At 42.2% G+C, this 18,415-nt stretch overlaps 1 protein-coding gene across 2 annotated transcripts in view; it reads right to left on the bottom strand.

Moving 5' to 3' along the window:
* LOC119973064 (receptor-type tyrosine-protein phosphatase gamma-like) overlaps positions 1-18,415 on the bottom strand; it is a 1,019,600-nt gene that overhangs the window by 539,766 nt on the left and 461,419 nt on the right. For both annotated transcript variants that reach the window (XM_038810525.1, XM_038810526.1), the window contains one exon: positions 9,892-10,071. In XM_038810525.1, the coding sequence (XP_038666453.1) occupies positions 9,892-10,071 (180 nt within the window). The remainder of the gene's footprint in view (positions 1-9,891; positions 10,072-18,415) is intronic.

Genomic DNA, 18,415 nt, shown 5'->3' with positions numbered 1-18,415 from the left:
AAAACAGAGGTAAAAAAAACAACATCAGTGCACTTTACCTCAATGCTCGTAGTATTCGGAATAAAGTAAATGAGTTGATGGCGCAAATCATCGTGAATGGCTGTGATTTAGTGGCCATTACTGAAACATGGTTAAAGGATGGTCATGACTGGGAGTTAAATATCCGAGGGTATCAAACTCAGCACGGTAGCATTGTGGATAGCACAATCGCTTCACAGCTCCAGGGTCCCAGGTTCGATTCCGGCTTGGGTCACTGTCTGTGCGGAGTCTGCACATCCTCCCCGTGTGTGCGTGGGTTTCCTCCGGGTGCTCCGGTTTCCTCCCACAGTCCAAAGATGTGCAGGTTAGGTGGATTGGCCATGATAAATTGCCCTTAGTGTCCAAAATTGCCGTTAGTGTTGGGTGAGGTTACTGTGTTATGGGAAAGGGTGGAGGTGTTAACCTTGGGTAGCGTGCTCTTTCCAGGAGCCGGTGCAGACTCGATGGGCCGAACGGCCTCCTTCTGCACTGTAAATTCTATGTAAAAAAAAAACTATTCGGAAGGACAGAGTGGATGGTAAGGGAGGTGGTGTAGCTCTGTTATTTAAGGATGACATCCGGGCAATAGTTAGGGATGATATCGGTGCTATGGAGGATAAGGTTGAATCCATTTGGGTGGAAATCAGGAATAGTAAGGCGAAAAAGTCACTGATAGGAGTAGTCTATCGGCCACCAAATAGTAACGTTACGGTGGGGCAGGCAATAAACAAAGAGACAACTGATGTATGTAGAAATGGTACAGCAGTTATCATGGGGGATTTTAATCTACATGTCGATTGGTTTAACCAGGTCGGTCAAGGCAACCTTGAGGAGGAGTTTATAGAATGTATCCGCGATAGTTTCCTAGAACAGTATGTAATGGAACCTACGAGGGAACAAGCGGCCCTAGATCTTGTCCTGTGTAATGAAACAGGATTGATTCATGATCTCATAGTTAGGGATCCTCTCGGAAGGAGCGATCACAATATGGTGGAATTTAAAATACAGATGGAGGGTGAGATGGTAAAATCAAATACTAGTGTTTTGTGTTTAAACAGAGGAGATTACAATGGGATGAGAGAAGAACTAGCTAAGGTAGACTGGGAGCAAAGACTTTATGGTGGAACAGTTGAGGAACAGTGGAGAACCTTCCAAGCGATTTTTCACAGTGCTCAGCAAAGGTTTATACCCACAAAAAGGAAGGACGGTAGAAAGAGGGAAAATCAACCGTGGATATCTAAGGAAATAAGGGAGAGTATCAAATTGAAGGAAAGAGCATACAAAGTGGCAAAGATTGGTGTGAGACTAGAGGACTGGGAAATATTTAAGGGGCAACAGAAAGCTACTAAAAAAGCTATAAAGAAGAGTAAGATAAAGTATGAGAGTAAACTTGCTCAGAATATAAAAGCAGACAGCAAAAGTTTTTACAAATATATAAAGCAAAAAAGAGTGGCTAAGGTAAATATTGGTCCTTTAGAGGATGAGAAGGGAGTTTTAATAATGGGAGATGAGGAAATGGCTGAGGAACTGAACATGTGTTTTGGGTCGGTCTTCACAGTGGAAGACACAAATAACATGCCAGTGACTGTTAGAAATTAGGTTATGACAGGTGATGACCTTGAGAGGATTGTTATCACTAAGGAGGTAGTGATGGGCAAGCTAATGGGGCTAAAGGTAGAAAAGTCTCCTGGCCCTGATGGAATGCATCCCAGAGTGCTAAAAGAGATGGCTAGGGAAATTGCAGATGCACTAGTGATGATTTACCAAAATTCACTAGACTCTGGGGTGGTCCCGTGGGATTGGAAATTAGCAAACGTGACACCACTGTTTAAAAAAGGAGGTAGGCAGAGAGCAGGAAATTATAGGCCAGTGAGCTTAACGTCAGTAGGAGGGAAGATGCTGGAATCTATCATCAAGGAAGAAATAGCGAGGCATCTGGATAGAAATTGTCCCATTGGGCAGACGCAGCATGGATTCATTAAGGGCAGGTCGTGCCTAACTAATTTAGTGGAATTTTTTGAGGACATTACCAGTGCAGTAGATAACGGGGAGCCAATGGATGTGGTATATCTGGATTTCCAGAAAGCTTTTGACAAGGTACCACACAAAAGGCTGCTGCATAAGATAAAGATGCATGGCATTAAGGGTAAAGTAGTAGCATGGATAGAGGATTGGTTAATTAATAGAAAGCAAAGAGTGGGGATTAATGGGTGCTTCTCTGGTTGGCGATCAGTAGCTAGTGGTATCCCTCAGGGATCCGTGTTGGGCCCACAATTGTTCACAATCTACATAGATGATTTAGAGTTGGGGACCAAGGGCAATGTGTCCAAGTTTGCAGATGACACTGAGATGAGTGGTAAAGCGAAAAGTGCAGAGGATACTGGAAGTCTGCAGAGGGATTTGGATAGGTTATGTGAATGGGCTACAGTCTGGCAAATGGAATACAATGTTGACAAATGTGAGGTTATCCATTTTGGTAGGAATAACAGCAAACGGGATTATTATTTAAACGACAAAATATTAAAGCATGCTGCTGTGCAGAGAGACCTGGGTGTGCTAGTGCATGAGTCACAGAAAGTTGGTTTACAAGTGCAACAGGTGATTAAGAAGGCAAATGGAATTTTGTCCTTCATTGCTAGAGGGATGGACTTTAAGACTAGGGAGGTTATGCTGCAATTGTATAAGGTGTTAGTGAGGCCACACCTGGAGTATTGTGTTCAGTTTTGGTCTCCTTACTTGAGAAAGGACGTACTGGCACTGGAGGGTGTGCAGAGGAGATTCACGAGGTTAATCCCAGAGCTGAAGGGGTTGGATTATGAGGAGAGGTTGAGTAGACTGGGACTGTACTCGTTGGAATTTAGAAGGATGAGGGGGGATCTTATAGAAACATTTAAAATTATGAAGGGAATAGATAGGATAGATGCGGGCAGGTTGTTTCCACTGGCGGGTGAAAGCAGAACTAGAGGGCATAGCGTCAAAATAAGGGGAAGTAGATTTAGGACTGAGTTTAGGAGGAACTTCTTCACCAAAAGGTTTGTGAATCTATGGAATTCCTTGCCCAGTGAAGCAGTTGAGGCTCCTTCATTAAATGTTTTTAAGGTAAAGATAGATAGTTTTTTGAAGAAAAAAGGGATTAAGGGTTATGGTGTACGGGCCGGAAAGTGGAGCTGAGTCCACAAAAGATCAGCCATGATCTCATTGAATGGCGGAGCAGGTTCGAGGGGCCAGATGGCCTACTCCTGCTCCTAGTTCTTATGTTCTTAACCAACTCCCATACAAACACCTTTATCCAGCATTAATCTAACCATAGGTTTTACCCTTCCAGAAACATTAAATTAAACCCATTTAAAATTAAACCTTATTTCTAATGTTTATTAATGCAAATATAAATTCCTTAAAACTGCCTTTGTTTTTCTAAGAAACAACATTAACACATTTTGGACTTTCTTGCTGGGGAATGACTTCATGCACATGGGCATATTTGTACATTTTAAATCAGTATTAATTGTTCAGTAACCTCAACTTCCCACTACATGTTGTTATTAATGACAAGTTCAAAATATCACATTGCAGCAATTTCCTCTTGTAAATGTACAGGTTTGAAAATCTGGCCGAGCCTGGGAAAAGGACCTTGCAGTAAAATTTCAGAGTCACTTTGCTAACATGGAGGATATGCAAAGTATGCTCGCTGTGGCAAAAGTGCTTTGGCCAGTTACAGCATTGTGAATGTTTCAAACAGCATTATAATAACTTAAGAAGAGTCATGCGGACTCGAAACATTAATTCTGTTTCTCTCTCGACAGATGCTGGCAGACCAGCTGAATTTTTCCAGAATTTTCTGTATTTATAACAACTTACGACTGACTAAAGACTAAGTTAGCAACAGTAGTACTATATCATGCTCATTACAGCATCACAACTCCACAAATGATGGTTAAGTCAGTAGTTGGAGTAAGATGTATTAATTTTTCTGCATTGTTACTGCCGGTTGTCAACACACACCTAAAAAAAGGTTCAAAATCAAAAAAAATAGCAAGTTATTATTTTTCATTTTACTTTGAATCATTAATTTGAACTTTGTAAGTTCCCACTTTGTAAGAGGGGCCTCACGGTAGCATGGTGGTTAGCATCAATGCTTCACAGCTCCAGGGTCCCAGGTTCGATTCCCGGCTGGGTCACTGTCTGTGTGGAGTCTGCACGTCCTCCCCGTGTGTGCGTGGGTTTCCTCCGGGTGCTCCGGTTTCCTCCCACAGTCCAAAGATGTGCGGGTTAGGTGGATTGGCCATGCTAAATTGCCCGTAGTGTAAGGTTAATGGGGGGTTTGTTGGGTTACGGGTATACGGGTTACGTGGGTTTAAGTAGGGTGATCATTGCTCGGCACAACATCGAGGGCCGAAGGGCCTGTTCTGTGCTGTACTGTTCTATCTATACAAAAGATTAGGCGACAGTTCTTTTACATCGGGAATCAGGTTTCAAATTTTGTCAGGAAAGATTAAAACCATAGCTATTAAGCGATATTCAGGGCAGAATTTTCCCATTGTTTTGGCAGAGTGGTGCACCAGGTGGCGAAAAATGGTGTTAAAGCTCCGAGGCTCAACAGCAGCTTTTTCCACTGTATTGTCAGGGAAATAGATCAAAAATGCTGACGGGGCCTGCCTCGCCAACAACTTAACGTTTTAAAGATTGGGCCACCCTTTTTAAAGGGCTCCCTGATACAAAGAATTAAAAATAGAACCTCCCCTCGAACATCAACCCGCACCCCCAACAAAACAACCTCCACAGAACACTCCTCCCTCTGCACTTCCCACAAAACAGCACCCCCAGAACAGCCCCCGTGACACTGCTCCCTGGCATGTATTTCAACACTGCGATTCCCATTACATCATTGGTGGGGGGTGGGGACAATCGCAACAGGAAATTCCACTGGCGTAAATCACGTTTTGGGCCTCGCGAGGGATTTTCCGCTCCTATGCCCATTCCTGGCTGAAAACAGGAATGGAAAATCCCGCTCCCAGTTTCAATTAGTTCCGATTGGCCCCAAAAAACTGCATAAAATGGCACAAGTTTCAAACACATTGAAGAATACAAGGGTGTGGAAATGAAAATGCCTCAAAATTATCCTTTTCATGATACATCTAGATTGTAAAATGATGGGAAACAGACTAATAAATGATTGAGTTTAAATGTAAAAACCCTTGATTGAAAGTATCTATATGGAATGTTGGGCCTTACACTATAAGTATCACAGAACAGTTCTAATTAACATTTGTCTCTGAAATCATTGGACTTAGAAACTTTGCTCTTGGAAATCCTACAATTACTGCCAATATAATTAATACATTATGAAGCACATTCAGAAAACTAAACTGCAAGACTTAGAAATTGTAAGTTACTAAGGGAAAGTCAATGACACTGAAAGATGAAACCGTTCTCAAGTGCCTACTTCAGTGTCACTCAGCTTACTCCATTTCTTTCTTGTAGAATATTGTAGTGTGGTGCTGCCGACAGACTTGACATGTCATAACATTCAAGGATATGGGCCAAATGCTGGTAAATGGGATTAGGTAGGTCAGATGTTTTTCATGTGTCGATGCAGACTCAATGGGCCGAAGGGCCTCTTCTGCATTGTGTGACTGCGATTATGCTGAACTTCAGTTCAGAAGCCACATGAATGGAAGAATGTGAATGCATTGGAGAGATTGCAGAGTACAATGACAAGAATGGTTCCAGGGATGAAGAACATCAGTTACGAGTATAGATAGGAGGGATTGTTCTCCTTGGAGATATGGAGGTCGGAGATTTAATAGTGATGTTCAAAATCATGAGAGGTCTGGATGGAGGAGATAGGGATAAACTGCATCCCCTCGTAAAAGGATCAGGAATGAGAGGGCATAGATTTAAAGTGATAAGCACAAGAAGCAAATAAGATGCGAGATTATCTTTTCACGCAATGAGTAGATCAGGACTGGAATGCACTGCCTGAAAGTGTGGTGTAGGCTGGTTCAATCGAGGCATTCAAGAGGGCAATAGGTGATTACTTGAATGGAAACAATATGTAGGGTTTTGGGGGCAAGGCAGGGAAAGGGCACAAAGCCATGATGCTCATTTGGAGAGCTGGTACAGACATGATGGGCCAAATGGCCTCCTGCTGCACCATAACAGTTTTGTAATTTTGTGATACTGGTGACAGAAGGGAACAGTGACAGACAGAGAGGGGGATGGGATTCAGTAGGTGGCAGGTCTAAGGTGAGAGCCTGGAACTGAGGGTTTCATTGGGTGGATCACGGAGGGGGACAAGATAGGGGGCATGGATAATGGGAGGCGACAGGGTCAGGGTGGGTATGGGGACAGTAATGGGAGTCAGTTCTGAAGTTCAAGGGTGACAGAGAGGGAAGGAATGGTGATATTTGGTGTTCTATGGTGATGGGGGAAATCGATAGGTCACAGGGGACTGCAGAAGATGTGGAACGAGTTTAAAAGGTGATGCACACCATTTTTTCAAACTAATCTTGACCATGAAGTTGGTCAGTCAGTGAGTGAGATCCTTGAGGTGGGAGGTGGGTCTATATGGATGGGTTGGAGTTCAAGGTCAGCACACGTGGCCAACTAAACAGACATGCGAATAACTGTGAGATGATTGGATGTCAAATATACTCACTTATGTTCTCCTCTCTTATGATAAAGCCCGTATTGCTGCAGGTCTGTTCCCAGTTCATAGATCTCATAACATCAAAATCACAGTAAGGTATGGATCTGCATGGCTGCCTCACAGCACCAGTGACCCGGGTTCAATTCTGGCCTTGGGTGACTCGTGTGTAGTTATTACATTCTCCCAGTGTCTGCGTTGGTTTCCTCCCACAGTCCAAAAATGTGCAGGTTGAATGGATTGGCCTTGCTAAGTTGCCCCTTAGTCTCCAAAGATGAGCAGATTAGGTAGGGTTACGGGGATCGGGTGGGGAGTGGGTCGAGTTTGGCTGCTCTTTCGGACAGTGTGGGAGATTCAATGGGCCAAATGGCCTCCTTCTGCACTACTGAGATTCTATGATGTACAAGGCGGGTGGGAGAGCTTTAAATCACAGCCCACCAGAGTCTGCCAACAAGTGTTATTTGTGTTGTCTTGGGGACAATGAGCTACAACAAGCCAGCATCACTTCTTTTGATCGTGCACGCTTCTTACTCAGAAAAACATTTGTGCTGCCTTGTTTACTTTGACACTGACAGTAAAGCTGCAAAGTAAACAGGATGGTCGAGTAAACATACCCACATATTTCCTTTCATAAAAGCGTAGAATTACAATTCTGGCTAAGTTTTGATATTTTAAAGTCTATTTCAGCACTATCCTGATTAATTTTCCAATACCATTTAACATTGGCATTCTGTGGCAATTATAGCTCCACTGTACATGGATTTTTAAAAGTTTACATTCAAAGTTCACTCCCAAAAGATTTTTACCAGATAAGTTGCTGAAAATTGCTACAAGTACTTGAGGTATATTTATATCAATGTTTTACATATTCAACATTTTGTCCTGAATGGAATTTAAATTGCTTCATGCTTGTGACACTTCCTCAAGAGATACAAGAAAATTGAATAAAATGAAACATTCAATGTAAAGATTAGTATGGAATCTGATTATTTTCTTATCTAATTAATACCCTGGCCGAACTAGTTCGTAACTCCAATTAGTAAAATTGTTTTTTTTTTAAATCACAGCTGGTATAATGCACAAAACTTGAAATATTCTGACAAATAATGCTACATATCTAATCCTGGTTTATTAGCCCATTTATTTTTCCATTTTCCAAAGCAGCAAAGTAACCAAGGCAGAGCAACAAAGTTAACGGCAATGTATAACCCGAACAGTGTGGGGTATCATCTCACCTATTGCCACCACCCATGTATAACACCCACATTTTACTGTTGTATATCATTTAAGAGAATATTCCATTTTAAAATAACTGTCAGGTATCCTGTGGCTGAGATATAGGAGGATAATTTTCATCTCCATCATTTAAGCAGTGAACTTCTCATGATTAAAACTGCCTGATCTTCATTTTATTCGATTCCAATGGAGAAGAAAGTGGCCAGTTGCCAAAAGAGGCCAGCTGACTGCGCAAAAGTTGGAGATGAAAATTACCCCCATAATGTTCTTTTGTCTCGATGTTGGGACAAAAAAACAAAAAGGTTATCCAGACAAACTTATGCTTTCACGGTTAGGGTCAAGCATATGTCCTGCCCAGTTTTCCACCCTGGCTTTGTTGATTTCATTCAAAATCTAATTTAAATCAGAAATTACCCCTTGTTTTTTAATGTTAAGTGTATTCAAGCATATAAATTGGGAGAAATAAAACCCATTCAGCAAAATTATTTATTTTTTCTTCTAAGTGCCAGCTCAGACAAGAAAAGTGGCTCTTGGAAGAAAATAAATCTGGTGGCGTGACTCATGCCTTCGTACTGCTGGGCAGGGCCAGAAAAAGCTGGCAACTTTGAGATTTCTGAGATCGGGATGCCAGGGCGCCGCTCTCTCCGCCCGGGAGCTGTACTTACCTTTGCGCTTCTGGTGGATTCCGTTCCCGGGTTCTCATTTTTAAAAACCCGTAAATCTCGCTGACGTGATGGGAGATCCCGATGTTGGGAGATGATACAGCAGGGAAGCCCTTTAATTGGACATTGATCTATTTAAATGGGATTCCTGACTTTCCTGGGTAGGAATCTCGTTATGTTAATGGTGGGGGAACGGGGACAATCGGGCTACGAGATCTCACCAACGAGATTCTCGTTCTTTGTCTCCAGTGGGATTTTGCACCCATGTCGCCATTCGTGGGTCAAAATCCCGACATTATCACCCAATAGCTGAACTATCAATGAAGCATCATTCCAGCTAAAATTCAATTTCATCTTCAGATTTGGTGAGATTCCTAATGGGACTCATGGTATATCCTGCCAGTAGTTCATAATTATCTTGGGCGTTGAATCTAATCTTTACAATCTGAGAATGTTTTTCCGAGGGAGTTGTTACCTGTGTTTGACTACCTGTGTTCATGCGAGATGGTCTCCCATGGGGCATATTCATCATGTGATTTACATTGAACCTCAGTTGAAAATCGTTGAACAGTGCATGTATTATGCAATCAATTTTAGTAGTTATTTGGTGTGTTTTTTGCTCATCTGTTATTCCATCATTTTTACATAAACTGACCGCTTAGTTTTCACCAGAATAATCTAGCCCAACAGTTAGATAATCACCACCTGTGGACAGGAGAACATAGTGAACAACCCTTCTCCAGTGCAGAGAAAACATACTTGTTAATCCTGTGGCATGCTATTCCATTTGTGTTATGAGAAAAGCTGCAAGTTTCAGGTTCTTATGAGACAAAGCTCTGCTTAAGGGGTACTACTGTTCTGCTGTGAACATGAGTTAAGAGTATTGGGAGCAAGACTGAATTGTCACAATGTGCATGCCTGCCACAAGTATTGCTCCCAACGGTCTTTCCCGAGTCACTGGGGTAAGCACTGGTTGCAGCCAAGAAATCAAACTGACTTTTAAACTGCTGCAGAGGGTTTGCTTACACAAATGACATTAAAACAAAATAAATTTATGGAATGTCTACTTGAAGTAGTTCAGCAACCTAAATTTATGAGAGTATAATATATTGCAATAAAAATAATCGATGTCTTGTACCTGTACAAGTATTTTTTCATCAAGGGGATATCACTCCCATCAAATAGTTTTGAGTATGTAATGCTTTATGTTGTTTTAGTTTCTTGCCACATTAGCTCCTTTCATGCTCGATTTCATTTAAATATCCCCAGACATTTGGTGGAAGTTCAAATAGCCAGAAAAGCATTAGCTATCTTTGCAGACAAACTTACTTGTCTTTCCAGTGTTTTTCATACGAGTCCTATTAGAGGACTCAATCTCAAACCCCTCAAGATGGATTTTCTGCAAGTCATCCTTTTCACGAGTCTTCTGATCTACAATATCTATTGGGGACTGCTTCATGCCAGAGCAATTGATGTAAGATGTGGCCCAATTTTCCGGTCCGTAGTTTCCTAAAGGAAAAACAGTATATTTAATACCAAATGCCATGATATTCAGATTTGGTTTCAGTTCTTGCAATCCAAAGCATGCAGTTACTGAGACACAATTAGAAAAACCACAGTTAAATCATTTCACCCCAATGTATATGGCTGTTGCAACACATTATTTACAAGTTAGAACTTTTCTAACTCCCTGTACAAACTACATTCTGAACTTCTTCTCCCTTTATAGAGAGCAACTTCTTTCCTGTCAAATTTGGTGCAGAAATAATGGGTGGAACCTTATCAGTCCAACAGAGGTAGATTTAAAGGTCGGACCAGGATCAAACTTTGAGGTTAGAACATCAGTACGTGTGGTCTTAATGGAGGCAGGTGAACAACGGTAGTGGCTAACTGTCTGGAAGTAGCAGATCGCCACTGATGATCAATTAAAGGCCAAGTGAGGGGAACAAGATCTTCGCAGCAGGGGAGCAGACACTTGCTGATTGCCGAGCCCAAAGGTGTCAGTGAGGCCTGCTTTATTGACCCGTGGACACCAGAGCACTGGATGCTATAGGGCCACAGCCATGTGGAAGGGTTGCCCATCCACACTGATGAACTGTCAGGTGTGGTCCCCAAAATTATAAAAAAAGACTGATTCCTCAGAGGGTGCCATTATCTTGAGGCACCTTCATAGTCTCCCGTTTGCCTCAGCATGCTCACCTATCCGTGTAGCTACTGCCAGGTCTTCACTACAGGAACGCAGATTGGTCCCGCAGTCACAAGAATATGCCCCCATCCTTAACTGAATGGCCGATACGTAAGTTGCCAATTAGGAGGCTACTTCCCAAAACATCACTCCGGGGGTGCGGGGGGGAGCTGGAAAAGGGTGCAAGAAACGGGAAAACACCATTGGCAGCGGAGGGAACCAGAGGATCCTGCCACTGGCAGGCTGCCTTCACCACTGCAAATACGCCATGGTGTGGTGAAAAATCCTGCCGCATAGGTAGAATTTAATATTGTCCATTTAATGCTGCAGGAGCAGCGGGAGCTTTATCACCTCCGCTGGGGAAAGCCCGATGGAATTAAGTGCCTATCAGACTTTTAACGCAGTAGTTGAACCTTCTCCATGATGCAGGACCTAGCCCCTGAGAATTCCCACCCAATCAGAGGCTGGTAACTCTCCATTGCCCACCAGTGTCACCACAAGTGATGGCTACTGCTTTTAAAACATCCAGGGAGAGGCCTCAGATCGATAAGAGACCCAGGCCACAGTTGACTGAAGGCAGATGGGAGTCATAGGGTAACAGTTGTCAGGTAAGGTTTGAGGGTCGCAAGAAAGAGGGTGGCTGCCCTTCCTAATGCCTTCTCCCTCAATCAGGCACCAATTGTCTTTCAATGAAGGACAATCTGGAACTCCACTTTTCAGGTACCCACATGGTGATTCTCCTCTGTTGATGGTTAAATACCAGAGACGAATGGGGATAAGGCCCTTAAGTGGGCATTAATTGCCCATTTAAGGGCCTTGATAAGTGTCCAGGCAGGAAGGCTATCCATATGCCTTTCCATACCTGGCTCAATAGGGTAGAGGTGGGAATGCAGCAGTGACCCTACTCTGCACACTCCTGCCAGACTGAATGTCTCTCTCCAAACTTTCCACCGAGGAACCCGGACATTAAATTCCACCATATGAAACACAAGACTAGATCCGGCTTGCATTAAGATATACTCAGTAAAGAAAAATACAAGAATTAAAGCTGAAAGCTGTATGCTGACAGAATTCATTCTATCATCAAAATGCATTAACCGCAATGAGCTTTTAGTTTCCGCAGAAGAAATCAAATTCAAAAGTTAGTAACAATTATCTCTAGTCAAGTGCAACGGAAATATTGTCACCAATGATTCTACTGTCTGAGCGAGCCACAATCTGTGACCAGGGCGAACCAAAGGAAAAGGGTGAATGTCACTAGCTATAGAAACCAGACAGAATTGATATCCATTACTAGAGATACTAGAAGTACCCCAAAGATTATATTACTTAGAGGATAATTTAGCTTGGATCTGTCGAGCAATTTCAAAAACAAGTAACATTTAGGAAAATTAAATTGAAGCCTGTGTCTTAAACACTTGAGGGAACAAGGTCGATTTACTCAAAGCAGGTCGGAAAACGATTTCTGTTATCAATACCATGAAGCCACCCATATTTTCTTGTATGATAATTTACTTTCAGGCACACGCTTCTCAAGTGTTTCTGCTTTTGACAAGTACCCGATGTTTCCATGGAAACAATTAAAACTAGAAGAGCCGGCTAGAGATTTTAGATATAAAAACAGGCAACTAAATAAAACAAGGTGCATTTTAAATTTATTGTAATCTGGTATTTAAAATAAATGTATACATCAACAGATGTTATCTTTTGCTGCACTGTAATCCATTTCCAAACAGAATGGAGACAGTTAAGTGCAATTGCTGTTTATACATTTCAACACTTTTAACATCTCATTCAGCAGAAGGTCACAAAGGTCTGATGTTTATTGAAGCTGTTTCACAATGCCATGCCCAACTCCTACTCATGCTGGCTACAGAGGGTAAATGCATACATACTGCAGGATGTTCCCAATGGAAAACTCAATCTGAATTCTAAAACTTAGAAATAAACTTATATTTAATTACATTTTAATTGTCAAAATTAAATGCTAAACACGTCTGAAATACAAAGCAAGCTCTGACTAACCATTTTGATTTGGAGAAAGGAAACCCGATTGATGTGTTGGGTATGCTGGGTCTGTGATGACTGCGTTTACCAGAGCAGTAGAAGAGACAGGCTACCAACACTTGTAAAAGTACAACTCTATTTTATTTAACTATGAGCTGTTAAACATACTTGCACTGTGGGTCGATACTATGTTAGGTTGGCTGAAGAACTATGGCTAACCTGACCAGACTACTGCTAGCACATGGCAGATGTTCGTGCTACTGATTACAGGATCTGGCTGTCTCAGAGGCTGCATTCTGAATGAGCGGGAAAACTAGTGCCCTCTGGCTTTATAGTGACCATGCCCTGTCTGGTGATTGGCTGCTGTGTCCTGTGTGTTGATTGGTCTTTCAGTGTGTCAGTCAGTGTGTGTCTATGCAGCATATACTTGTGTGTATATTATGACACCGATAAAGTCAGGATTCTTGGGAATTACAAATGATTCCTAAAATACTTTCTGTACCTTTCTCAGTCTTTAGAAAGCTTTAGAAAGTCTTTAGGGTTTATTTGCGTTTGGTCAATAATGTTGTAAACACAGCAACTTTCGCCAAATGCCGAGAAAGATTATTTCTACATACCACATTTATAACAAACAGATGGAAACATTTGTTTTTGTCAATTGTAAACATAGAGGACAAGTGGGCTCACTTTTCACTCAATTTATATTAACTTGACTTTATACTGAACCGGTCAACAGGTTGACAGTTGGAAACAGGCATTTTTTTAACCCTCAAATGCAAGCAGAAGAACTGTAATAAAACAAGCAAAATGAAGAACTAAGGTCACAAGTTAGGTGAAAAAGAAATAAGAACAGAAGTCGGCCATTTCGACCCTTGAGTATACTGCACCAGTGGCCTTTCCTGCCTGCTCCCCATAACAGTCAACTCGCTTGTCAATCAAACATCTAACAGTGTTGAATATATTCAATGACCCAATCTCCATTTAGTTCTGTGATAGAGAATTCCAAACACTCGTAACTCTCAAAGATTATATTCCTCCTCATCTGCATCTTAATGGTTGACCGGTTATTTTAAAACTGTGCCCCCTAGTTCTAGATTCCCCAATGAAAGAAAACAGCAGCCAGAATTTTCCAGCCCTGCCATGGAGGGGCCCCACAGTGGAGGATGCGGCGGGACAGGTAAACATCCATTGAAGTTTGGCAGAACCAGACAATCCGACAGTAGGCTGGCCCAGAAAATCCCACCCATCATCTCAGCAACTACCGGTTAAGCTTCCTCAGAATCTTCTATATTTTAATAAGATTCCCTCTCATTCTTCTAAACTCCAATGAGTATGGGCCTAAACTGCACATTCTTTCAATATAAGACAACCTTTTCATCCCAGGAATCATCATAGTGAACCTTCTTGGAATTATTTCCCGTAAGTGCGTGGGTTTCCTCCGGGTACTCCGGTTTCCTCCCACAGTCCAAAGATGTGCAGGTTGGGTGGATTGGCCATGATAAATTGCCCTTAGAGTCCATAATTCTATGACCTATGATTAACCTAGGACAAAAGTTCGGCACAACATCGTGGGCCGAAGGGCCTGTTCCGTGCTGTATTTCTCTATATGTCCCTCCTCAAGAAGTGTGATCAAAACTGTACATAGCACTCTTGGTGTGGTTTCATCAATGCCCAAATAGTTGCAGCAATATCTCTCCACTTTTATATTTCTTCCAATGTGTAATAAAGGCAAACAAAAGGTTTGCCTTCCAAATTACTTGCTGCACCTGCATGCTGCATAATTTCCAGTATATTGTAAACGTACAGTCAATACATTAACATTTCGAACACGGACTACCATAACAATTCTTGCGACTTTGGCATTTCAAGCTCCAGATAGACCTGTGTCTCAAGCAAATATCTAATTAAATATTAACATTCACAGTTATCTGGGAACTCGTACATCGCTTTGTTTAAGGATTGTCCATCAACACACCATCCTTTTCTGGAGTAAGAACTTTTAACTTGTACAAGTTACATGGTAAAAATGTCATTTTGTTTTGTGCTTCGAAAGTTCTGCAGTGTTCCATCAGAAAGCCTTCAAACAAACTGTGAGTTATCTAAGCAGAAAGGTAATATCTAATAATATATTGAAAAAGGGAGAAGAACTCCCCCCAGACCATTCCAACTTCGAGCTCACCTGAAAACCAACTCCTGAGAAATTCAACAAGGAGCCTTATAGCTGTCTGAGAATCCTCTGCTTTACAAGGCCATCATTTCAACTGAAGCATAAACTCATTGAAGCAACTACAGACCTGCCACAAAAGAGGCAGAGATAATCAAAAATGCAATTGTATTGTTTTAGCCTCATCTGTATCTACTCTAATCTTGGTGATAGTGCATCAGAATCGAGTGAGTGAGTTGACACGTTTTGAACATACAAGTGTGATAATAAATAACCTTTTTTTAAATTAAAAAGTCTGGTGGCAGAATTATTTGAATTGTGACAACACTCTGAGGGTGAGAAAACACATACCATTTACGTGAAAAAAATGAAATGAAAATGGAAATACTTATTGTCGCAAGTAGGCTGTGAAAAGCCCCTAGTCGCCACATTCCGGCGCCTGTTTGGGGAGGCTGGTATGGGAGTTGAACTGTGCTGCTGGCCTGCCTTGGTCTGCTTTAAAAGCCAGCTATTTAGCCAGTGTGCTAAACCAGCCCCTACAATACGTACAAACATATTGGCCGTGGACAATAAAAAGGGACATATAAATTATGCACATGACAAATGTTGACTTAGTGATTCATGCAGAGATCCCTCTGTATCCCAGTATTCTAGGCTCTCTCCTTTTAAACCCTATTTTGCTTTTCTGTTCTTCCTACCAAATTAGACAGTCTCACATTTTCCCACATTGTATTCCTTCTGTCAATATATTGTCCAGTCACTTAACCTATCGATATCTCCTTGCAAACTCTTTCTATCCTCCTCACAACTTTTATTCTCATCTATCTTCATATTATCAATAAATTTGGTTCCAAACAGTCTGTCCCTTCATCAAAGTTATTAAGATAGATTACAAATAGTTAAGGCCCCAAGTCCCTGTGGCACTCCACTAGTACCAGTTTACCATCTTGAAAATGGCAAATTATCCCCACTCTCTGTTTTCTATTAGTTAGCCAGTTTTCAATCGATGTGAGTATATCATCCCCAACACCATAAGCTCTTATCTTGCGTAACAACCTTTTATATGACACGTCATCAAATGTTTTTTGGAATTCCAAATACACTACGTCTACTGGTTCCCGTTTATCCACACCTCTTGTTAATCCTCAAAAAACTGCATAAAATCATGTTGACGTAGTCTGAATATATTATAATTTTCTCAGTGTCCTGCTGCATCCAGTTTAACAATCGATTACAGCATTTTACCAATGACAGACTTTATGTCAATCAACAAATAAGAATTAAGCAAGAGATAAGATGTATATCCACATGGCATTCATTTGCTGCAAGCCAAAGAGGTTTAACCTTTCGATATTTAGGCTCATATTTTCATCACCAAGCCTGTAAACATAACTCAGGAGAAAGCGCCCTGAAAGGTCAGATTTTCCTTCCAGCAGGCAAGCGCTAACAGGAGTCAGGCCCATCACCAGTGCAAAGAATTGGGAAGCAGCCACTGGGGCTGCTGGGTGCCAAGGTGGGCTGTCTCAGTGCTCTGGGGGATTGTCCCTGTTGTAAGAAAAGCAGTAAAACCAAACAGCCCTCAGACCCTCTCATTCCCCACACACTCCCCAGACCCCATCCATGCCAATTCATGCTACCTCATGGCCCCACCCACCCTCTCATGGTCCCTCATACACTTTGAGCTAACTCAGTGCCAGATCATATCAAATGATGATCCCCAAATCATCCCCATGGCTCTTTATAGTCCCATGCCAAGTTGGTGCCAACTGATGACTACTTATAACCCTTCCATTCATCTACAGTATCCCCAGAGGGCAGATTTTAGGAGCCATGGTGAGACAAGACAAAATAAAATACAGTTCCAACTGCCTATTACGGGCTTCACTATGTTTAAAAAACGCTCTCATTGATAAAAGCTCATTCAATATATTTTGATCCCATCAAGTCGTTAATTCCTGATCAAAACAAGCATCTTTACTACAAGACCATAAGGTATAGGAGCAGAATTAGGCCCTTTGGCTCATCAAGTCTGTTTTGCCATTCCATCATGCCTGATATGTTTGTTACGCCCATTTTCCTGCCTTCTCCACGTAACCCCTGATCACCTTATTAATCAAGAACCTATTTATCCACCGGGCCCACATGACTGTGGCCCGAATGAGCAGGTTCTTTGGGGTAGATGATAGGTGCACAAGGTGTGCGGGAGGACCAGCGAACCATGTCCATATGTTTTGGGTATACCCGAAGCATAGAGGATTCTGGCAGAGGTTGCGGATGTCATGTCCAAGGTGTTAAAAACTAGGTAGGCACCGAGTCTAGTGGTGGCGATTTTCGGAGTGTCGGAAGACCTGGGAATGGAGAAAGAGGCAGAAGTTCTGGCCTCCCTGATAGCCTGGAGACAGAATTTACAGTGCAGACGGATATTATTAGCTTGGAAGGACTCAAAGCCCCCAAGTCGGAGACCTAGCTGGCTGACATAGCTAGTTTTCTCTGTCTGGAGAAAATCAAGTTCGCCCTGAGAGGGTCAATAGTAGGGTTCGTCCGGAGGTGGCAGCAATGTGTCAACTTCTTTGGGGAAAATTAACTGTCAGCAGAAAGGGGGGGCAGGTTTGGGGTTTAGTTTAGTTTAGAGTAGGGTGTTAGAAAAGGTGGGACCTGTGAGGGAGGAACACGGCTTCTGCACTATGTTTATATATGTATGTACATTGTTTCTTCTGTAGTTGTTATAAAACCAGAAATACCTCAATAAAACGTTTATTATAAAAAATAACCTATTTATCTCCGTCTGAAAGGATCATGCCTTCTGTCTTAGGCTGTGCTCTCAGGTTCTAGTTTCTCCCACCAGTGAAAACAGCTTCTCCAAGTCCATTCTATCTAGGCCTCAGTATTCTGTAAATTTAGCCCCAAAGCCAGCTAACTACAACCACTTGGACATATTAATTAAACTGTGAACTGTGTGGAGTCTGCACGTTCTCCCAGTCTCTGCGTGAGTTCCCTCCGAGTGCTCCGGTTTCCTCCCACAAATCCCGACAGACGCGCTGTTCGGTAATTTGGACATTGTGAATTCTCCCTCTATGCATCTGAACAGGCGCCGGAATGTGACGACGAGGGGCTTTTCACAGTAACTTCATTGCAGTGTAAATGTAAACCTACATGTGACAATAAAGATTATTATTATTGGACTTCCGGTGGCGGCTATGAAGGAGTAAGTCGCACATTTGGTGGCTCCAGCTCGGGTCGGACTTTCGGACCTTTTCGCCCTATTTTCTACCGGATTTGAACTGTAAAACTGAGGACAGAGGCAATTGTGTACTGAATTCCCACATCGGTGCATGGAGAGAAGGACTGGAAGTGCTCGTAAAACCAGAAACAGAAAGACAGCGAAGGCTTGGGCTGAAGCTGCAGCAGGAGACAGCATGGCGGAGGACCAGACCTCTGGTTTGTCGACCAGCAGTCAATGGAGCAGCTGATGCAAGTTATTCAGGGAGGCTTTGCTA

This window comes from Scyliorhinus canicula, chromosome 11 (genome assembly GCF_902713615.1).
Source record: "Scyliorhinus canicula chromosome 11, sScyCan1.1, whole genome shotgun sequence".
Lineage (NCBI taxonomy): Eukaryota > Metazoa > Chordata > Chondrichthyes > Carcharhiniformes > Scyliorhinidae > Scyliorhinus > Scyliorhinus canicula.
Note: the sequence above shows the minus strand (reverse complement) of the source record. Positions and strands in the feature narration are given on the sequence as shown.